Source organism: Phalangium opilio, unplaced genomic scaffold (assembly GCF_054372755.1).
Source record: "Phalangium opilio isolate 3A_F unplaced genomic scaffold, DU_Popi_V2 ptg000048l_1, whole genome shotgun sequence".
Taxonomy (NCBI): domain Eukaryota; kingdom Metazoa; phylum Arthropoda; class Arachnida; order Opiliones; family Phalangiidae; genus Phalangium; species Phalangium opilio.
Window position 1 is genome coordinate 5,880,457 of NW_028324170.1, and position 23,972 is coordinate 5,904,428.

Genomic DNA, 23,972 nt, shown 5'->3' on the forward strand with positions numbered 1-23,972 from the left:
GCTGGTGCCTTGGCCTCAAAAAGTAGGGGAAGGAAGGTGGGTAGAAAATCATATTACATCATGATTCAGTCTTTTAAAAATGGCGGACACCGGTGAAGAGCAGCATGGAGGTTCTGCTAAAACTAACTTCAAGAAAAATACTAATAATAGAAACAAAATGAAAGGTAACAAGTTCAAGAAGAATGAAAAAGTGAAATTCTATCCAACAAAAGTTAGTCTGAAAACGTTAGAAGAAAAAGAAGTTCAAGATCTGCTTAATTTGTATAACGAGGTGACTAAGCCTTGGTTGTCACTTGTCCACCGTGACCGTCCACGTGTTCTGTGAAAGATAAATTTCTTAAGTATTTAACTTAATTTTATTTATGATAAGGTGAAGGAAGATGATGTTGAAAAATTTTCTCAGTTACCCTTAAGCCATAAAACCCAACAAGGTTTGAAAAAAGCAGGCTATTTCAAGCCAACTGAAATCCAGAAACGTTCAATTTTGTTAAGTCTACAGGGGAAAGATGTTTTGGGTGCGGCAAAAACTGGCTCGGGTAAAACGATAGCTTTTATTATACCAGTAAGTTTAATAGTTCACGAGAATCACTTTTCCTCGAAAATTGATTAAAATAGTTCATTAGGTTTTGGAAAAACTGTTCAGAGAACATTGGACTCCTTTAGACGGAGTCGGGGCTTTGATTATCACTCCAACAAGAGAATTAGCTTATCAAATTTTTGAAGTATTGAAAAAAGTTGGAACGAGTCACGAGTTTTCAGCCGGCCTTATCATTGGGGGAAAAGTAAATATTTTAAATTGGGATTTTAGGGTTTTTGTTGACTAATTTTGTATCATAGGATTTAAAATTTGAGAGAGAAAGAATGGATAAATGTAACATTGTTATCTGTACTCCTGGAAGAATTTTGCAACATATGGATGAAAATCCATTATTTGATTGCACTAATTTGCAGATTCTTGGTAATTTAACTAATTATGATCATGTTATTAATCTCTCCTGATAATAATTTTTATTGCTAGCTTTTTTTATGTTCATTTAAATCAGAAGGAAGAAACAAATTAAATTAATGTTACTTTATCATTTCATTAGTATTAGATGAAGCTGACAGAATACTAGACCTTGGTTTTGAGAAAAGCATGAATGCCATTATTGAAAACCTTCCATTACAACGTCAAACGCTGTTATTTTCCGCAACTCAAACTAAATCAGTTAAGGATTTAGCCAGACTTAGTCTGAAAGAGCCGGAATACGTTTCAGTTCATGAACATTCGCAATTCAGCACACCAGAGGCTTTGAAACAAAGTTACGTTGTCTGTGAACTTCATGAGAAAATGGATTTGCTTTGGTCCTTCTTCAAATCTCACAAGAAGCAGAAAATACTCATATTTCTATCAAGTTGTAAGCAGGTAGATTATTTGTTTAATTAAAACAAAATTTAACATTTCTTTAAAAATGTTTTTTTGTTATTATTATTACTTTTAGGTAAAATATGCCTTTGAAGTGTTTTGCCGATTACGACCAGGTACAACTGTACTTTCATTGTATGGGTCATTACATCAACTCAGAAGAATGGCCATTTATGACGAGTTTTGTAGAAAAGAATCCGCTATTTTACTTGCCACTGATATTGCAGCCAGAGGATTAGGTAAATTGGTTTTTTTTTTAACATGTAACATCTTAACAGTGTAATGTAATAGGGTGGACACGGGTTGGTTTTCACCTTAAAATTTTATTTACGGTTAATATTGACAACATTTGACCTGAAAAGGTCAGGGGAAAATCACAGGGGGATATGTTCTAGAAGTTTGAATTTCAGGGTTCATACACGACCTGGAAATCCTGGAAAAGTCAGGGAAATTGAAAATGGGCCTAAAAGGTCAGGGAAAAGTCAGGGAAATTTAAAATGAACCTAAAAAGTCAGGGAAATGTCAGGGAAAAATATATTGGAGGGAAATTTAAGCCTGGATAACAGTATAAGGGTGACCAGAAAATGTGTTGTCTGAGATTTGAACAGAGCCCCAAAATCGTGGAGCTCGCTTCGCTCGCTCCGGTTGTTTATAATTTAATTATCGTTAAATATAAACGAATTAATTTTCTAATTTTTATAACAATAACTTCTGCAAAAATGATTCGAGTGAATTTAGATTGGTTTTCATATTTACGCCTTGTAAGTTATTGCATATGGTCAGGGAAATTTGTGGAATTTAGTCAGGGAAAACCTGGAAAAGTCAGGGAATTTCATTCGAAAAATTTTGTACGAACCCTGAATTTGAAAATTCAAATTTTGGCAACCCTTTATAAGGCCATATCGAAGCCAGCTAAGCAATTCCTGTTACTTAGTTTTGGTCAAATTTGGCCTAAAATCAAGCATCTTTTTTTAATGGTCGCCAAGTTTATTTGTATATTTTTGGCATTACCCATGAAAGATACAAACTTTTAACGTGTATTTAATTTTTTGGTTAAAGTTGTTTTTCTTTCTTTGGTTTATTTTTTTATTTAGATTTTCCATCAGTGCATTGGGTAGTTCAATTAGACTGTCCTGAAGATGTTAACACGTACATTCACAGAGCGGGACGTACAGCGAGATACGAAAAAGATGGACAAGCCCTTTTAGTTCTATTACCTAGCGAAGAAAATGCTATGGTACAGAAACTTCAAGATCGTAAAATTCCACTTAATAAAATTCAGTAAGTTATTTTCTGTTACTTTCTTAGTTATAGTAATAGTAGTTAACTTATGTGTCGGTTTGAACTTAATTTTAGTGATATTATTATAATTTGGTTATGAGAAAACGCTGAAAAACAATTTTCACACATATTCTTAAAAGTTAGCTAGTGGCGGGAATGTTAATTATGGGTGGGGAAAAGGGTGTTTTAAAGGGGCTGTAAAGAAGGCAGCGGCGGGTGGGTAAAAATTATTTGAAAAACGTCAGAGGCACGTGACCGAGGAGAGGCGTGGTTCAAAGAAGCTTAGTTCCTTTTATTTCGAAAACTACCACTTCAAGGTATTGGCGCTGCAATCTCACGAAAAACAAGGACTAGATGTCCAGTTCCAGTATCTTGGCATCACGTGATGTCTGTGACGTATTTCAAATAATTTTTACCCACCCGCCGATGCCTTCTATGCAGTCCCTTTAAGGCCATATCGAAGCCATCTAAGTATTTCCCATTACTTAGTTTTGGTCAAATTTGGCCTAAAATCAAACTACAGATCTTTTTTTAATGGTCGCCAAGTTTATTTGTATATTTTTGGCATTACCCATGAAAGATACAAACTAGTAATAGATGGCGCTTTAATATTAGCTAAGGTATTAGAATGGATAAAGAATGCGCGTGAGGAAATTTGTTTTCACGCTATAGGATAGGTAACTCCCCATATCCGGCGGCGGCGGTTTATTCTGTATATAGAGTGCTGTCAGTTGTGACGTCAGATCCAAGGTTAAACGTCACGAGTCTGCCTTTAGCAATGGGCGGCCATGACATTTACCGTTTTTTCTTTATGGGAAAACAGCATGGGTGACGTCACATCGGCGCTTCTGACAGCACTCTATACTCTGTTCCAGCTTCGGTTCGGTCAGCACGCCCAAAGCTGGGTCTCTATGTAACGTAGTTTTGCGCGCGCTGACAAGAGATGAAATGTGTTTGAATCAGGTGAAAATCGGTTTTCAGTGAAAAATCAGGCGATATGGGTTTCAATTGAGTTTTATTATATAAATTTAAAAATGACGAAAAAAATCTGTATTAAAACTTAGATATCGTAGTCAGTTAATTAATTTACAATATCGGCCTTTATCAATTTGTTATAGTTGTGAAGAAAAAAATATTTATTATCATATTTTAGCATCAATTCCATGAGAATTATGTCAGTTCAACGTAAAATGGAGGCTATTTGCGCCAGGGATGTAAATTTGAAACAGAGTGCGCAAAGGGTCAGTGGAGGCATTATTTTTTAACCGCACCGTTAGTGTTGTAGTGTTTGAGGTCAAATATTTACCTTTGCAGGCCTTTGTCGCCTACGTTAAAAGTATCTTCCTCATGAAAGATAAATCGGTTTTTGACGTTTACAAACTAGATACGAATGCTTATGCCAGGTAAGACGTAATTACTTATTTGGCGCGATTTTCCGACTATTTCATAGAATAATCGCTTACAATAAACCGTGTAGAAAAATTACGCAAATGCCCTCGTAGTTCTATGCTATAGTTTAGTTTGTTGATCAAAGTTTCGAATGTTTTTTGATAACCCAGATCATTAGGACTCGCTATTCCACCCAGAATCAGGTTTTTACAGAAACAAGAAAAATTGCGAGCTAAGCAGCTCGAAAATAAGAACAATCTTGATGAAAATACGTCAATACGAACTACTTCCTCTGACAACGCGTCTTACTCGTTCTACAATGAAGATGAAGAAGATGACTCTTCTTCCGATGATGGAATTGATAGTTTCTTAACGAAAAAGAAGTCGAGTATGGAAGACAGAGACAATCCAATTGACGACGATAATGACGATTTCATCGAGGCCAACTTGTCCAATAAAGCTCTAAAGAAACTTAGCAAGCCTCAGACCAAAGCAGCCGTTGCTAAGAAACTCTTGAAAAAAAATTTCGTTCCTAATAAAAAGGTACTCTTCAACGAGGAAGGTGAAGCTGTTGAGGAATGCCCCACAGATGTCAAGTCCCAAGTGGCTCAAGAGCTTCGTAAGAAAATGGATGAAAAGGTTACTGTCGGTGGAGGAATAGATATTGAAATTGCCAAACAGATAATGGCTGAAGAGGATAAGTTTGATAAGCAGCTCTTCAATAGGAAAATTAAAGCCGCTCATAGGGTAAGAAGTCTTTATTGAAAACTTTGGGTAACGGTGTTTTTTAAGGCCATATCGAAGCCGTCTAAGTATTTTCCCATTACTTAGTTTTGGTCAAATTTGGCCTAAAATCAAACTACAGATCTTTTTTAATGGTCGCCAAGTTTATTTGTATATTTTTGGCATTACCCATAGAAGATACAGACTTTTAGCAAGAAGTTATATCAGTATCTCAGAGAGAAGGTATAAGATGCCTTTGTATTCGCGCCAGGCCATAGTCCCAGTCCCCCTTTCAAAATACAAGGGGGGACGTAAAAGGAGGCGCCGGGCTATTTCGCTGCCTCTCCTCAGTCGGAAAATATGACTGTAATTTTCGTCACTCGCGTCGTCGCGCTGACGTGAGTTTTCAAGAACCAATGAGATGATTGCTGGTTGTAATTTAGAGACGGGGATTGACTCCGGACCTACTATACGTTTGGACTGGAGATAAAGCTAGAAATGTGGCGAATTTATACCTTCTCTCTGAGATACTAGATATAACTTCTTGCTTTTAGCGATTGTTTAATTTTTAAGCCCTGATGAAGTATCATTTTTCGTCATGTTTTTAGGAAGAAAAGCGTAAACTGAAATTAGAAAGGTTAGCCCAGAAAGGAATTTCGAAGCGAGATGAATCCGAGGGAGCCAAGGCTTATAGTGGAACCGATAGCGAGGAGGAAGAGGATGATGAAACGAATGAATTGATCGACACCTTGCCGGACCCCGATAAAATTTACGATAAGAGCGAGGACAAGGACGTTCCGATAGAAACTGACCAGTTATCTTTACCAACACCAAGTGATTCCACTGTTTCAAAGAAGAGGTAAGATTATAGCTTTGCAGTCATATCAGGGTCGCGGTGTTTGGCCGCGAAATGTCGCGTGTAAGTCAGGGATTTGGCGAAATGTAAAATCTCTTACGAACCCTAACCCTTCAATAGAGCTGTTTCAGAGGGGGTAATGGCTACGTCACCCATGCTATTTGCCCATAGAGAAAACCCTCACAAAATGTCCGCCCTACACTCAAAGGCAGGCCCAATTTTCGTAGCAGACGAAATTTTCCCCCCACTGAAATAGCTCTATACTATGCAATCTCCGTCATTTTTAACTCCGTCCTTAACAGAAAAAGGAAGAAGGATAAAAATGTTACGAAAAAGAAGAAGAAAGAACAAGTTCTGGATGCTGTTGAAGATTTGGCGTTACAATTATTGCAATGATTTGCGATTGTAAATATTTAATAAATAATTTGTACAAAACCAAATAAAAAAAACTAATGTGGTTAATTTGCTTACAAATAAAGTATTTTCATACTGATTCTAATGAATAAGTTAATTCATAAGATATGTTATAATCTTATAGTAATTCTAACTACTGGTTCAAATTCAACCAGAATTGGTACCCAACTATTAAATACATTGTTTATTCTTCGTTTAAAATCGCAGAATTTGTTCTTTATTCCGACATGGGTAAGTTCGGACTGCTCGACATGATCAATGCCAGCGACCGAAGTATTTTTATACTGTCCACGATATCCTTTGGAACCAGTTTTGTCTCGGATATCGTGTGTGTTTGGGCGAAGGGTAGGTCATTGGGTTTCACGGTAGCCCTAATAGTAAAATACGTAGTAGTAGTATAGTATAGTTTGTAAGTACTGGGAAGCAAAACTGGGTTTTTTTTTTTATATATACAATTTTTCCTATCTATTCAAATCCTATTATTTGTTCCTTTAAAACGAAAGCTCCATTTCCGCTAGCTACGCAAACATTACATTGACGAATAGGATACGCTAACGATGTAGATGCGTGAGCCGCTCTGCTCTATTATATGGCACATCCTACCAAAAATCAAGAGTTTGCAAAGTTGAGTATATGTTTCCATATTTCAGTATTTTAACATATCTCTTTTGCCGAAAGGCGTAAAATACTTTTGAAAGATCGAAATACTTTTCCAGAATTTTAATAATTAATTATTTAAAAAATTGAACCCATTTACAAATTAACTCCCTCCAATTCTTTAAATTACTTAGTTTGAGGTAAAGTTTTTACGATACGCTTCTTGAATGCTCTTTTTCTAATGGAGAAGATACGGTTAGCAGACTCTAGGGACAACATACATAAAAAGCAAAATGAACACTGCAATAATAGTACCAATTTCTTGCTGCTTCTCCAATGCAAGTTGGAAGCTGCTTCGAACCAGTTTCTAGCCCCTCTTTAGTGTAGCGGGAGTCAACACACACACACAGACAAACGAACAAAACAATAACGTATAACCTAGGTTGCTGTTACATAACTACTCCTAGCTAATAAATGATATACTCCCATTGAACGGAATTCAAACGAACAGAAATCCAAATTAAGCCATATTTTCAGCAACATTTTAGTCGTATAGGACACAATGCTAATACAGAAATTGAACTATCTCAGTTGTGACGTCAGTACCTTGGTAAAACGTCACGGGCTTAACTTTGACCGTGTTTGGTACCGCTTTGGTCTATAGGCAAATTTCATGGGTGACGTCAAACTAAGGTCCTGAGTTCTCTGAAATCCAAAAAGAAATTAACAAGGAAAGATGTGTCGCAACTTTGAAACCTTTTGGGCTAGACTGTGTTATATCCCCTTTTCATTTCCGAAATATATCTCGCATGAAACGAGAAGTATACTCTTATTTATCGACTTTTGTAAAAAGTTTTATATCATTATACCGAGAATTATACGGCTGCTGATCAAACCAAAGTCGTAGTAAATGATCGCGCAATTTACCGGTTAGCAAATATTTTACGAAATAAATTTAAACTAGAAAAAAACAACTTAGTTTTCCGAGCAAAGTTGAAACCGCGTGCCATATATCCTCGCGTAATATCATAAGCTCACGAAAACTCTAAGTACCTATCCCCTAATCTTTTTTTTGAAACGTCTCATTTTCTCTTGCAAAGGGATAGGGTGCCAAAAATTCACAAGAGATTTTTGTTTCCCAAGTGACGTCACTTGTGGCTAAGAGAGAAATCTATTATTTAGGCGGAGCCTTACACTCTGGTTCTTGTATATTCGCTTTTGTGAGAGTAGACACGTATGCTGAAGTTAAGCGTATCACTGTGGTAGTGTCCCTTATATATCTTGAAGTCAAACGCGCGTGATAAGAAGTATAGCGTTGTTTTGAAAGTTCCCACATATTTAAGTTCTATAGTTAATTAAAGTACGAAGGAATTGTGTCTCTTTAACGAAATTAGGTTCATTTTTAAGATCAATTTAATTAGATTAATTAGTGTAAATTTGAAAAGATTTCACCGTGAGGGGGACGAGATATACCCTATTTTATATTACCCCCATGCAGTGCCGGATTACCCACTAGGCGCTGAAGACACGTGCCTAGGGGCTCCGATAGACAGCCTTAAGTTCTCAGCTGTCATATCGCAGTGGGCCCCCGAACGCTTAGTGTCTAGGGGTCCCAGAGAGTGTTGATCCGGCACTGTAAGATTAACTATTAGAAGGAGAATTCTGACCTAAAACTACTATGTGCCTTACACGTTTTTCAGTAGTACGAATATAATAAGTAAATTTTTTATGAACCCTAATTAGGCTTTTGACTCGAAACTAAACCTTTGATCAGAGAAATTTAACGACCCATCCAGAATTTCTTAAACGCAGACTAGTCCTCTATAGATCACATTCAGACATGGGTACTTATAGTGTTAATACGCTTATGTTACTATATTTTTTGCCAGGTACGACGCGCAGGTGAAACAATATCTGTATATTAAAACGAATACGCGTTTCCAGAACGAGGTAGATGAATATTCACCGCCAATGAGAACCGTTACGGTGTACTTACTCGGAGTTAACATAGAAGCAGGTGCTCCAAAACCTATTCTTCAAATAAAACCGACTCTATACGTATATAAACTTATTACTGCACTGTTCTAATGTCAACAATTTAATGATTTAGCCTACATATAGGCCCAACCCGGCTCCGAAGACGTTATTCGTCCTTTAATCTTCAACTGATGCAAATTGGCAAAAGATACGAACAAGTAAGTACAAGTTTTATATAATCATTATACTTTCATATTTTATCTCAATTCTCAATCATGTTCGGTTAATTAGTACAGCGTTTCCCCAAGTTGTATTTCGTAGTTCCCATAGATCTTTTGTCCGACTTTAAATCTATTACATATCATAACTTCCACTTTGATAGTTTTTTGGATTTCATAGTTCTTCATTCTGAACCATTTGTGTTTTGTGCAAGTTGCAACTATGATTTCATAGCCTGTTTTAAGAAAAAAAAAAGGTCACTAGACTAGAGAATAATTATTTGTAGGCCAATAATAGACTTAATGAGGTACCACGTGGCATACACCTTTTTTCGATACTATATTAATTTTATATATGAGCCAGTTATTTTCGTTTAATTTAGAAAATCTAACGATACAATAACGTGTCGACAAACAGCGTTTGGGAAAATCCAAATGTAGCATAAATAATTAGCGTACAGTTTCTGATACGAATCTCTTGATATTTTTAATCAATCCCTCACAAAATGACAACAAATTGAGTTTCCCCAGCCTATTTTAATGGAAATTTTAAAATTATATTGTAGGCCTAGGGAAATTTTCAATTCCTTATTTCTTTGATGAAACCATGGGACGTTTTTAACAGGCTTAATGGTCAGGAGTTCGCGGACCCAAACTTGAGGGCTGAACAACTTTATAAGAGTAATGGCACCTCCCTACCTTTGGCTACGTTATGTTCTATGAGAAATTAACATGTAATGCCCCCTTTCCCGAGTGTTACTGATATCAAGCAGGCCTTTTTTGGTCAAATTCGAAAACGTATTGTGACTTTACATTCAAACAAATTCCCTTCTCAAATGCATGTTAAGTAAAAACCCATAACACTTCGTGTGACGTACAGTCACCTTTCACGCCCACTCCTTTTTAGTAAGTGCCACGTTTCAAAGTCTAAGTCACATCTAACCACAGTTAGTTTACAATGTACCCATGTGACCGGAAATAACATTGGATTTTAATCCATATTAGATTTCTACACTCAATTATTTATCATTTAAGTGACATCAATATTGGCCGGTCAATTGTTTAATATACGGGTTACAACATGCAAACATTTGCAGTTTGTACGAAGCCCTCACCCTGTACTGGCCAAGGTGGGGGAGGGGGGTACGTTCCCAAAAATACATGGAATTTATAGAACGACAAGGATTTACTGATTTTTTTTTAATTTCTTGTAGGATTTTTGTAAATTGAAACTTCGATCTAAGTAATTTGTCCCCGATTTAGTGATTTTTCTTGGGTTAAGGATTTATAAAAGATTTCGAGACCCCTAGCATTTTTTTTTTTTTTTGCCGAAATGGGTGGACTCGTATTCTAACGCTTAGAATATTGAAGCTATCATATTTTACTCAAACGCAGTCCCATATGCGAACGCTGGCAGCTGGGGCCTCGTTCGTAAGAGAACCTGTCCCTTTGTTCTGTCGCGTGTCGCATCTTCAGTCTGCTACGTATAAATTTGAGGCCATTAATAATAATAAAAAAAAAATATATTCACACGACAAAATGATAACGACGTTTTTAAAAAAAACACCTGTAGATCTCTCGACTCTCCGAAAACGTTATCATTCATACTTTGAAAGGGGGAAAAAATTGATGGGTATGAATGGTTGATAATATTGCCACGTTTCAAACGATTTAAGAATATTGTTTTACACTTTCATGTAGGAACCGCAATCAGAGGGAATATAGCGAGAGCATAAGGCGAGAGTAGTAGAAGCTTGGACTTTTGGGAAGATAGCCAACGAGATTTTGATTTCTACTTCCGCTTTTAAATGTCTTTATTAAGTAGAGTAATTGTTTTCTCATATATGGCAACGTCATAACCCTCTATCTTTAGTGATATCCCCTCTTACGGAAGCAAACAATATTCTCTATTACAAAGTTGCCCCCAGTGTTGGGGATACACTAAACACTAAATAGTCTTTGGGTCCACCTCTATGAAATATCTACATGATTAGGAGTTACACTTATAGCTTTCAAAAAGTATATCGCTACAATGTTTCTTTACTAAGAAATATATTAAAGTTTACCCTTAGACTTTACGTTAACCGGTGAAACACGTGATTTGATAGCTTATTTATAATCATAGCACTTTTAAAATATAGCTTTTGAAGCGAGAAATGAGTTGAATGTTAAATTATCATTTTTTAGCGCAGAATCCATATTTTCAATGTAACATAATCTCGAGTTATTCAAAATAGCTTTCCTACATCTATTTCAATTGTCATAATGTATGAATTATTTACTATTTTCAGTGCTTCCGGGAGCAGCACGAAGACGGTCGCTTTGCCTGCTAAGTAGTAGTGCCGCAGGTAACGACCAACTAGAGTTTACCTGCACACGACTGCTTACTAGGCTGAGCGACCAATTCAACTAACAAATTCAAGCTCTTTAAAATATAAACTTTGGTTTTTATTCACGATTCACGCTTTGGAAAAACAAAATACCTCTAACAACTGTATATTTATACGATGTAGATTAAAAATTAACTTTAAACCATTTTAGTTGTGAATACTATGCAGATAGGTAGTCCACAGGCGTATTCTTTATCCATGTAGACACTATCGAGAGTTCACAGATTGAAACAAAAAGTATACTTCATTCAATGGAGCTTTAATCTAACCGGGGCCATCTTGTTTAATCTCATCTGTCGTACCTGCTGGGTAAGCAGGCATTGAAAATACATTTGCAGTTATATACTTCTAAGACGCCTAAAATTTGTTACTAAAAGAAAATTTGTTTATTTTCAGAATCTGGACGCAACATATATATATCAAAAAATACCATTATGCTGTTTTATTGTGTTAAAGACAGAGTGTCATCCTTCTTCTATTATCCCCTTCTGGTTTTATGCAGTTTTATTGTGTTTTTATGCTGTTTAACATGTGTTTTATGTGTTTTTGAGCTGTTTTATTGTGTTTTATGCTTTTTTATTGTGTTTTATGCTGTTTTATTTTTTTATGCTGTTTTATTGTGTTTGTATGCTGTTTTATTGTGTGTTTAAGCTGTTGTATTGTGTTTTATGCTGTTTTATTGTGTGTCTAAGCTGTTTTATTGTGTTTGGGCTAAATTATTCTATAAAAGTTATGATATTAGTTAGAAATCTCTGCGTTATTCCACAGTTAAAAAATATGTTTGATATTCCCTAGCTTTTTCTCAGAGAATGGACATTTAGGACTAAGGTTGTACAACCTTGAAGCTAAAACTAGCGTTATATTACCCCCTCATCCACATTTGCCTATAGCTATTTTCCATAGATTACTATTTTCCTTGGGGAAAAAACACGGGTACCATACAGGATTTAGTTTAAAATTTAAATTATTTGGTTTCTCAAATATCGCTAGAAATCTGTATTTTAGTTGGGAGATGGTTTCGAGTACGCGTCGAGTCTTACACTTCTCAGGATATTAAAGGGGCTGGCCGAACCGTGGGGCAAACGACGGTCTTCCTCACAGAACTTAGCTTTAAGGTTGGGTAAAAAAAGAAGGAGGGGGGAGGGTCGAACAGCCCCTTTAGCTTCTGATATTTGTTACTGAGTTTCAATTTAAAATTAAATTACTAATAAAAGCATTCCAAGTATTAATACTAGTGTTTATGACGATAATGAGTTAAAAATGAACTTTTCTAATTTCAAAGAAAAATACAAGCATCTGCTGCATTATGAGCCTATTGACGTCTTCTTCCCAGTGCCAAGCAGAGGGGACGGGGTCGACGCCATTCAGTGATAAAGGAGGGCCTCTCATATCACACGACGCGAGCAAGTTTCAACGATCGAAGTTTACTTTTTGTTTCTCTATCTATATACTTTTGTTTATACTTCATAAATGTACTATAGAATAAATAAATTGTTCGTCGATTTAATGAATCTCATTTTTTATTCCTTTTCTTGTCAATTAAGTTACAGGCATATATAGGATTTTAAAATGGATTAATTATATAAAAATGGATTGAGAATATGGGTTAATTAGAGGTTCCCGGTAATCACTTTAGCATTGTTGCACTGTTAAAGGCAGCGCGTCGAGGGGCTATTCACTAATGAAAATTTTCTTTTATCGCTGATTTTTATTTATAATTTAAAAGAGGATAGGGATTCATTGGTGATTTAAAATGGATGGGGATTAATGGTTGCGTCTGGATTACGAATAATCATCGATTGGCTACTCACTAAAACTTGTTAGCGATTTTAAACGGGATTGGGATTGTGGGTAACTTAGGGGCTACGTGTTGTTATTATTTTACTAGCTATGAAAGGATAATTAAGAATTCACACATTTGACGCTAGGGGAGCTTCAAACGTAGTTACGTATTTACTGGCATCTAAAACATGATAAAATTCGGCTAGACATTCGTGTAAGCAATAGATAGTTCATAAATTGCCGCTAGGGGCGCTGTGTGCGTAGTTACGTATTTACTGACATCTAAAACATGATAAAATTCTGCTAGACATTCGTGTAAGCAATAGATAGTTCATAAATTGCCGCTAGGGGCGCTGTGTACGTAGTTACGTATTTACTGACATCTAAAACATGATAAAATTCTGCTTGACATTCGTGTATGCAATAGATAGTTCATAAATTGCCGCTAGGGGCGCTGAGTACGTAGTTACGTATTTACTGACATCTAAAACATGATAAAATTCTGCTAGACATTCGTGTAAGCAATAGATAGTTCATAAATTGCCGCTAGGGGCGCTGTATACGTAGTTACGTATTTACTGACATCTAAAACATGAATAAATTTGCCGCTAGGGGCGCTGTATACGTAGTTACGTATTTACCGACATCTAATACATGAAGAAATTTGCCGCTAGGGGCGCTGTCTATAATATTATATAGGCCTAACGGTGTGTTCTCTTATTTGAATTAGCGCCCACGTCACACTTCGAAGCGCCCCCAACGACGGAATTTATTATAAAACTCGGACGCCACTTGTCCACTTTTCTTTTCTCTCTGCGCCGGCGACCAGTCAACATCGTTCCTTGATCAGCTCCTCGTAATGCTGACTTTCGAAGGCAATATTGGATGGAAAGCCTCGTTTCACGCCGATGTTGGGACGTGACTCTAAGCTCTCCGCCATTGAATGTCCAATAGAACGTTGAAATCAACGCAAAATGTTAAGCCTAGTACGGTATGTGTGTAAGTCTTTCAATAATCCAAAGCCACCCAGCTAGCATTTTATTATTTTATTTAATTTTAGAGTTTAAATTATTTAGGTAGAGTTAATTGTTAGTTAATTATGTTTATTTATTGAAAATTAACTACAATATGAAGAAATTTCCAGACACGAGGTCAGTTAGACAAGGCTTAATTTAGAACATCTTAAATCAAGTACTTGGGCTTATATTAGGGGAAATTAAATTCCTTGTCTATTTTAAATAATAAACCTCGACTGTTTGAAAATTAGGTCTCATTTAACGGCGCGAAACTATATTACCTAAAATCAGTAACGTTTGGTTAAACGGGGCCAGATTAGGTTGCACGAGGCTAGGCTAAACCTTTCTTAAAAATTTATCCGGGCCTGGCACTAATCTCTAAGTTTTTACTTTATGCCATCGTTTTAAATTAAATTAACGAGGGTATTTTTGAATTATTACGCGTAAATGATAGATTTGAGATTCTAAAATTTCATTCGTGGCAGTATTTAATTTTTTAGATAATGAACCACAGTCTAATAAATTAAATGGTTTAAATTAATTAGGGTTAACTGTTAATAAATTATCATTAATTATGCAAATTAAGTCAATTTAATAATTTTAAAATGAGCCACGAACGCGAAGTTAAGGCTTGAGATTTTTAATTTATATTTACGGGAATATTTTACGTAGTTTTTTTTCTTAAATTATTTTAATCTATGGTATTGTTTCCGTGAGTTATTACTTATTACTTTGTTAGGACCTTATGTAGCCCGTTAATTCTGATATGGAAATTGCTTAATATTTAGTGCAATTCTTACATTCTATTTATGGGAATATTTTACTTGGTTTTTTCCTAAATTATTATTTTGCTAGGACCTTAAAGTAGCCCTTTAGTTCTGATTTAACTTAATATTTAGTGTGATTTTTAAATTTTGTTTTTGGGAATTTTTTACAAAGTTTTTCTTATAATTTACGGAAACAAAACCATAGATTAAAATAATTTTTTTTCTTAGGACCCCTCTAATTCTTATTAATATTTGTTATTAATATATTTTCATTTTTAGACGGCAAGACGTTCTTCGATATTCTGTTGCTGGTCATTCGGAGACTTTTCCTAGCAGATGATTTCAACCTTTGTTAGAGAGGCTCATTCCAGATGACATCTTCCTTGGATTTGCGATACAAGATGTTTTCAACCTGTTGTGGCCTTGCAATCATTCTCTACAAAGATGCGATGAACATCACGAAATCTAGAAAATTCAAATTTGTATTAGAATTATATTTGCAACTACTTAATTTCTTTTTACACGTTCAAACTTCAATTTACGGGACACTTTACATTATTTTTTGTTGAAAATTTTTGTAAACACCTTATTTTTTACTTTTTGTTCAATAAATTATGCCTTAAACCACTTTTTTTTGTTTTCTTAAAAATTGTTTGATTAAGAGGGAAGGTTTGAATTTTTTATCTCTAAACAGATAACCTATTTTTTGGGGACCCTCTTTTAGGCTTCTTTTAGCTTATATAAGAAGCATAAATGAATCAATTTGCTTTAAAATTTAAAAAAATAAGCTTAATTGCTTAAAAAAAGTAAAAAAAAGGCCTAAAAAGGACCTCAAAAATACTACCCTAAGTCCAGACCCTAAAAAATTCAAACCATCCCCCATATCGAAACTTTTTTAAGAAAACAAAGAACGTGAGCCAAGGCAAATTTTTTTTATTGAGAAAAAAACAATTGAGGTGTTTACAAAAATTTTGTACAAAAAAATATTTAAAGTGTTCCATAAATTAAAATTTGACCGCGTAAAATTAAATGAGGTAGGCTAGTTACGGATTAAATTTAAGAATAAAATTAAGTCCATTGGCGGAAAAACTTCACGTTCCAATCAGATTGAAGGCCTCGTGTTTCGCAAATCCAAGAAAGATGTCATCTGGATTGAGGGTACTTAACATCGGATGAACTTCCAAGTCTACTTGAAAACGTCTCTGAATGACCAGCACCAGCTTATCCAAGAAAATCATTCGCGCCTAAAAATTAAAATAAATTAATTACAAATATTAAGGCAATGCCTAATTTTAAAATAAGTGCTACTTTAAGCCTAACAAAATAATAATTTACCGAAATAATCCCATATATTTAAATAATTAGCAAAATACTGGCGATACATTGATAAGAATTTTTTTTATAATCTAAGTTAAATTTCTTAAGCCTTGTTCAAATGTCTTAACCTCGTGGTCGTAGTTTATTTAATTTTAATTCAAAATTATTATTTAATAGACTGAATTTACGTAAATAATAATAATTAACTGCCTTTTCATTAAAACTACTTTATTTATTAAAACAATAAGCTATTAAAAAAAGGCTTACATTTGCTGCGCATTAACAAGTTTGTTCATTCCACCATGACCTCGCTGAATCGATTCCAAAAGATCATTCAATGGCGGAAAAGAGCTCTAGATTCTGGATTTATTCCTTGACGGCGATAATAAAAATGGCTGATCGACGGCGAAAGGCCTGATTTCCAAGAGCTGAGCAGGAAACGATCTTGACTCCACGATGCCAATATAAGAAAGAAATTTCAGTCGGTTACTCAAGAGCAAAGTTCTCTCCCACAAGATTTACACTCTCAAGACGTTAAAAGCAGACGACACTAATTGGAGTAATACCGTTTTTCCGTTGGCCTATTCCATGGAGTAATTTTCTTGGAGAGAGAAGGAAACTTTCTTTAAAATTCCATAAAATTTGGTGTCTCCTACAATAATGCTCCATACCTTCCATTGTCCTTTTCCATGGAGTAGTTTTTATGGAGCGAAAATGAAAGTTTCCCTAAAATTTGGTGTCTCCAACAATATTGCTCCATACGTTCCATTGTCCTTTTCCATGGAGTAATTTCTTTGGAGCGAAAATTACTCCATGGAAAAGGACAATGGAACGTATGGAGCAATATTGTTGGAGACACCAAATTTTAGGGAAACTTTCATTTTCGCTCCATAAAAACTACTCCATGGAAAAGGACAATGGAAGGTATGGAGCATTATTGTAGGAGACACCAAATTTTATGGTATTTTAAAGAAAGTTTCCTTCTCTCTCCAAGAAAATTACTCCATGGAATAGGCCAACGGAAAAACGGTATTACTCCAATTAGTGTCGTCTGCTTTTAACGTCTTGAGAGTGTAAATCTTGTGGGAGAGAACTTTGCTCTTGAGTAACCGACTGAAATTTCTTTCTTATATTGGCATCGTGGAGTCAAGATCGTTTCCTGCTCAGCTCTTGGAAATCAGGCCTTTCGCCGTCGAACAGCCATTTTTATTATCGCCGTCAAGGAATAAATCCAGAATCTAGAGCTCTTTTCCGCCATTGAATGATCTATTGGAATCGATTCAGCGAGGTCATGGTGGAATGAACAAACTTGTTAATGCGCAGCAAATGTAAGCCTTTTTTAATAGCTTATTGTTTTAATAAATAAAGTAGTTTTAATGAAAAGGCAGTTAATTATTATTATTTACGTAAATTCAGTCTATTAAATAATAATTTTGAATTAAAATTAAATAAACTACGACCACGTGGTTAAGACATTTGAACAAGGCTTAAGAAATTTAACTTAGATTATAAAAAAATTCTTATCAATGTATCGCCAGTATTTTGCTAATTATTTAAATATATGGGATTATTTCGGTAAATTATTATTTTGTTAGGCTTAAAGTAGCACTTATTTTAAAATTAGGCATTGCCTTAATATTTGTAATTAATTTATTTTAATTTTTAGGCGCGAATGATTTTCTTGGATAAGCTGGTGCTGGTCATTCAGAGACGTTTTCAAGTAGACTTGGAAGTTCATCCGATGTTAAGGACCCTCAATCCAGATGACATCTTTCTTGGATTTGCGAAACACGAGGCCTTCAATCTGATTGGAACGTGAAGTTTTTCCGCCAATGGACTTAATTTTATTCTTAAATTTAATCCGTAACTAGCCTACCTCATTTAATTTTACGCGGTCAAATTTTAATTTATGGAACACTTTAAATATTTTTTTGTACAAAATTTTTGTAAACACCTCAATTGTTTTTTTCTCAATAAAAAAAATTTGCCTTGGCTCACGTTCTTTGTTTTCTTAAAAAAGTTTCGATATGGGGGATGGTTTGAATTTTTTAGGGTCTGGACTTGGGGTAGTATTTTTGAGGTCCTTTTTAGGCCTTTTTTTTACTTTTTTTAAGCAATTAAGCTTATTTTTTTAAATTTTAAAGCAAATTGATTCATTTATGCTTCTTATATAAGCTAAAAGAAGCCTAAAAGAGGGTCCCCAAAAAATAGGCTATCTGTTTAGAGATAAAAAATTCAAACCTTCCCTCTTAATCAAACAATTTTTAAGAAAACAAAAAAAAGTGGTTTAAGGCATAATTTATTGAACAAAAAGTAAAAAATAAGGTGTTTACAAAAATTTTCAACAAAAAATAATGTAAAGTGTCCCGTAAATTGAAGTTTGAACGTGTAAAAAGAAATTAAGTAGTTTCAAATATAATTCTAATACAAATTTGAATTTTCTAGATTTCGTGATGTTCATCGCATCTTTGTAGAGAATGATTGCAAGGCCACAACAGGTTGAAAACATCTTGTATCGCAAATCCAAGGAAGATGTCATCTGGAATGAGCCTCTCTAACAAAGGTTGAAATCATCTGCTAGGAAAAGTCTCCGAATGACCAGCAACAGAATATCGAAGAACGTCTTGCCGTCTAAAAATGAAAATATATTAATAACAAATATTAATAAGAATTAGAGGGGTCCTAAGAAAAAAAATTATTTTAATCTATGGTTTTGTTTCCGTAAATTATAAGAAAAACTTTGTAAAAAATTCCCAAAAACAAAATTTAAAAATCACACTAAATATTAAGTTAAATCAGAACTAAAGGGCTACTTTAAGGTCCTAGCAAAATAATAATTTAGGAAAAAACCAAGTAAAATATTCCCATAAATAGAATGTAAGAATTGCACTAAATATTAAGCAATTTCCATATCAGAATTAACGGGCTACATAAGGTCCTAACAAAGTAATAAGTAATAACTCACGGAAACAATACCATAGATTAAAATAATTTAAGAAAAAAACTACGTAAAATATTCCCGTAAATATAAATTAAAAATCTCAAGCCTTAACTTCGCGTTCGTGGCTCATTTTAAAATTATTAAATTGACTTAATTTGCATAATTAATGATAATTTATTAACAGTTAACCCTAATTAATTTAAACCATTTAATTTATTAGACTGTGGTTCATTATCTAAAAAATTAAATACTGCCACGAATGAAATTTTAGAATCTCAAATCTATCATTTACGCGTAATAATTCAAAAATACCCTCGTTAATTTAATTTAAAACGATGGCATAAAGTAAAAACTTAGAGATTAGTGCCAGGCCCGGATAAATTTTTAAGAAAGGTTTAGCCTAGCCTCGTGCAACCTAATCTGGCCCCGTTTATCCAAACGTTACTGATTTTAGGTAATATAGTTTCGCGCCGTTAAATGAGACCTAATTTTCAAACAGTCGAGGTTTATTATTTAAAATAGACAAGGAATTTAATTTCCCCTAATATAAGCCCAAGTACTTGATTTAAGATGTTCTAAATTAAGCCTTGTCTAACTGACCTCGTGTCTGGAAATTTCTTCATATTGTAGTTAATTTTCAATAAATAAACATAATTAACTAACAATTAACTCTACCTAAATAATTTAAACTCTAAAATTAAATAAAATAATAAAATGCTAGCTGGGTGGCTTTGGATTATTGAAAGACTTACACACATACCGTACTAGGCTTAACATTTTGCGTTGATTTCAACGTTCTATTGGACATTCAATGGCGGAGAGCTTAGAGTCACGTCCCAACATCGGCGTGAAACGAGGCTTTCCATCCAATATTGCCTTCGAAAGTCAGCATTACGAGGAGCTGATCAAGGAACGATGTTGACTGGTCGCCGGCGCAGAGAGAAAAGAAAAGTGGACAAGTGGCGTCCGAGTTTTATAATAAATTCCGTCGTTGGGGGCGCTTCGAAGTGTGACGTGGGCGCTAATTCAAATAAGAGAACACACCGTTAGGCCTATATAATATTATAGACAGCGCCCCTAGCGGCAAATTTCTTCATGTATTAGATGTCGGTAAATACGTAACTACGTATACAGCGCCCCTAGCGGCAAATTTATTCATGTTTTAGATGTCAGTAAATACGTAACTACGTATACAGCGCCCCTAGCGGCAATTTTTGAACTATCTATTGCTTACACGAATGTCTAGCAGAATTTTATCATGTTTTAGATGTCAGTAAATACGTAACTACGTACTCAGCGCCCCTAGCGGCAATTTATGAACTATCTATTGCATACACGAATGTCAAGCAGAATTTTATCATGTTTTAGATGTCAGTAAATACGTAACTACGTACACAGCGCCCCTAGCGGCAATTTATGAACTATCTATTGCTTACACGAATGTCAAGCAGAATTTTATCATGTTTTAGATGTCAGTAAATACGTAACTACGTACACAGCGCCCCTAGCGGCAATTTATGAACTATCTATTGCTTACACGAATGTCTAGCCGAATTTTATCATGTTTTAGATGTCAGTAAATACGTAACTACGTTTGAAGCTCCCCTAGCGTCAAATGTGTGAATTCTTAATTATCCGTTCATAACTAGTAAAATAATAACAACACGTAGCCCCTAAGTTACCCACAATCCCAATCCCGTTTGAAATCGCTAACAAGTTTTTAGTGAGTAGCCCCTCGATGATTACTCGTAATCCAGACGCAACCATTAATCCCCATCCATTTTAAATCACCAATGAATCCCTATCCTCCTTTAAATTATAAATAAAAATCAGCGATAAAAGAAAATTTTCATTAGTGAGTAGCCCCTCGACGCGCTGCCTTTAACAGTGCAACAATGCTAAAGTGATTACCGGGAACCTCTAATTAACCCATATTCTCAATCCATTTTTATATAATTAATCCATTTTAAAATCCTATATATGCCTGTAACTTAATTGACAAGAAAAGGAATAAAAAATGAGATTCATTAAATCGACGAACAATTTATTTATTCTATAGTACATTTATGAAGTATAAACAAAAGTATATAGATAGAGAAACAAAAAGTAAACTTCGTTGAAACTTGCTCGCGTCGTGTGATATGAGAAGCCCTCCTTTATCACTGAATGGCGTCGACCCCGTCCCCTCTGCTTGGCACTGGGAAGAAGACGTCAATAGGCTCATAATGCAGCAGATGCTTGTATTTTTCTTTGAAATTAGAAAAGTTCATTTTTAACTCATTATCGTCATAAACACTAGTATTAATACTTGGAATGCTTTAATTAGCAATTTAATTTTAAACTGAAACTCAGTAACAAATTTCAGGAGTTAAAGGGGCTGTTCGACCCTCCCCCTCCTTCTCTTTTACCCAACCGTAAAGCTAAGTTCTGTGAGGAAGACCGTCGTTTGCCCCACGGTTCGGTCAGCCCCTTTAATATCCTGAGAAGTGTAAGACTCGACACGTACTCGAAACCATCTCCCAACTAAAATACAGATTTCTAGCGATATTTGAGAAACCAAATCATTTAAATTTTAAACTAAATCTTGTATGGTACCCGTGTTTTATAGTAATCTGTGGAAAATAGCTATAGGCAAATGTGGATGAGGGGGTAATATAACGCTACCAGTTTTAGCTTCAAGATTGTACAACCTTAGTCCTAAATGTCCATTCTCTGAGAAAAAGCTAGGGAATATCAAACATATTTTTTAACTGTGGAATAACGCAGAGATTTCTAACTAATATCATAACTTTTATAGAATATTTTAGCCCAAACACAATAAAACAGCTTAGACACACAATAAAACAGCATAAAACACAATACAACAGCTTAAACACACAATAAAACAGCATAAAACACAATAAAAAAGCATAGAACACAATGAAACAGCTCAAAAACGCATAAAACACATGTTAAACAGCATAAAAACACAATAAAACTGCATAAAACCAGAAGGGGATAATAGAAGAAGGATGACACTCTGTATCCTCTTAACGCTTTAGTTATGTAACGTCATTCTTCCCAGGCTCACCCTTTTAGTTTGCTTTCCGCTCATAAAACTACAAATGGGCATCGCACCGTAAGGTGAATTCTATAATTGTTTGGCACTAAATCCCCAGCAATCATCCCACAAACCTCGTCTTGACGTGGGACAAAAATGCACAAGCGCGTCTTGCCAAATATTTCAACGCTAATAGAGTAATGATGAGGGAACAATTTATCGCGTATTGTGTGATTCGTTTTAGTAACCTTGCTCTAAATGTTCCGATGTTGGGAAGAGTGGCGTTACACTTACCCCGCTTTGTGGTATACTTCTGATAAATCACAATAAAACAGCATAAATCACAATAAAAAACAGCATAAATCACAATAAAACAGCTTAAACACACAATAAAACAGCATAAATACACAATAAACCGCATAAACACATATTGAGCAGCATAAAAGCACAATAAAACAGCATATAACACAATAAAACAGCATAAAACACAGTAGAACAGCATAGAACGCAATAAAACAGCACAGAGCACAGTAAAACAGGATATAACACAATAAAACAGCATAAAACACAATAAAATAGCATAAAACAACATAAAAAAACACGATAAAACAGCATAAACTCATTAAACAGCATGAAAATACAATATAACAGCACAAACACACAATAAAACAGCATAAACACACAATAAAACAGCATAAAACCACAATAAAACAGCATTAAACCACAATAAAACAGCATAAAACCACAATAAAACAGCATAAAACCACATTTAATAGAATAAAACCACATTTAACAGCATAAACACACATTTAACAGGATAAAACACAATAAAACAGCATAAAAACACAATACAACTTGCAGTAGTTTGTAGGCAATTTCACACGTATCTGAAACTAAGGCCTAGAGGTTCGTGCACTCGAGCTAGAAAGACTCGCGGATATTATAAATCCTGAAGATCCTGAAGTTTTTTGTCTCTTGTCAGCACGCACAACGCTAAGTTACATAGAGACCTAGCTTTTTTTCGTGCTGACAACTGATGTGGTAACAGAGTATGTACAGAATAAGCTGTCGTTCGAGATAGGGAGTTGCCTATCCTATAGCGTGAAAACTAATTTCCGCACGCGCATTCTTTATCCATGCTATTAGCATGAGTAGGTGCGTGTTCACCCTGTGTGCTATTCTATTAATTATAATATCAAGAACCCAGATAAATTCTGAGAAAGGTTAAAGCTTTGTTTCCACCCGAGGATGCCCATTTCCGCACGATTTTCTAGAATCATGGCCCAATTCCGTCATGAGATTTTTTTATCGATTTTTCTACACATTATATGTCCAGTCTGCGTAGTGAAACATCCAGGAAATATCTCCGAATGATTTTAAAATTCAAATTAGGTTCAGATTTTATGGATACTTTGAAATAAGGATCTCTGACCAATCGCGTAACGCCCTACCTTCTTGTTAACAAAATTCTCGTGGCCCGCTCCATGCCAAATCAAATTTATCGCGAGATTTGATAGAATTTGCGCGCGATATGATAATCGTGGCGCGAGATTTAGAGGCTGAAACTGGAATTTTGTTAACAGGAAGGCTGGGCGTTACGCGATTGGTCAGAGGTCCTTATTTATTTCAAATTATCCAGTCAAAATCTGAACCTAATCTGATTCTGAATTATAAAATCATTTCAAGGTATTTCCTGAATGTTTCACTATGCAGACTGGTCTTATTATTAGTGGAAGAATCGATTAAAAATCACTTGATTTTCCACTTCACCCTCCCTTTAACGGCTCCTTCGCTACCTTTGTTATCTCTCGTTTCACAATTTCTTAAAGCTTTACTGACTGGGGACCGTCCATAAACTA

General features: G+C 35.0%; 1 protein-coding gene and 4 long non-coding RNA genes across 6 annotated transcripts; 3 read left to right on the forward strand and 2 right to left on the reverse strand.

The window, feature by feature from the left end:
• Positions 1–61: 61 nt before the first annotated feature.
• LOC149673987 (putative ATP-dependent RNA helicase DDX10) lies at positions 62–6,148 on the forward strand. The gene is made up of 12 exons (XM_089839811.1): positions 62–271; positions 371–562; positions 624–782; positions 838–958; positions 1,089–1,405; positions 1,482–1,644; positions 2,500–2,686; positions 3,840–3,927; positions 4,001–4,089; positions 4,246–4,822; positions 5,407–5,657; positions 5,957–6,148. Exons 1-12 carry the CDS (start codon positions 80–82, stop codon positions 6,048–6,050), a joined length of 2,430 nt encoding a protein of 809 aa, XP_089695937.1. The 5' UTR covers positions 62–79; the 3' UTR covers positions 6,051–6,148.
• Positions 6,149–11,269: 5,121 nt separating this feature from the next.
• Positions 11,270–12,761, forward strand: LOC149673988 (uncharacterized). The gene is made up of 2 exons (XR_016367032.1): positions 11,270–11,559; positions 11,647–12,761. It is a non-coding gene; the product is annotated as an uncharacterized LOC149673988 (long non-coding RNA).
• A 1,057-nt stretch (positions 12,762–13,818) lies between these two features.
• LOC149673989 (uncharacterized) lies at positions 13,819–19,738 on the forward strand. The gene is made up of 5 exons (XR_016366976.1): positions 13,819–14,031; positions 16,933–17,056; positions 17,127–17,460; positions 17,799–17,995; positions 18,578–19,738. It is a non-coding gene; the product is annotated as an uncharacterized LOC149673989 (long non-coding RNA).
• On the reverse strand, positions 14,119–16,942 carry LOC149673990 (uncharacterized). 2 transcript variants are annotated; one of them, XR_016366975.1, is made up of 5 exons: positions 16,804–16,942; positions 16,699–16,733; positions 16,400–16,576; positions 15,863–16,059; positions 14,119–15,280 (listed from the first exon to the last, which is right to left on the reverse strand). It is a non-coding gene; the product is annotated as an uncharacterized LOC149673990 (long non-coding RNA). The 2 variants fall into 2 exon arrangements; XR_016366974.1 differs by lacking the exon at positions 14,119–15,280 and having other exon boundaries at positions 15,729–16,059.
• A 1,358-nt stretch (positions 19,739–21,096) lies between the features above and the next one.
• Positions 21,097–23,248, reverse strand: LOC149673991 (uncharacterized). Its single transcript, XR_016367033.1, has 2 exons — positions 21,738–23,248; positions 21,097–21,321 (listed from the first exon to the last, which is right to left on the reverse strand). It is a non-coding gene; the product is annotated as an uncharacterized LOC149673991 (long non-coding RNA).
• Positions 23,249–23,972: the final 724 nt, after the last annotated feature.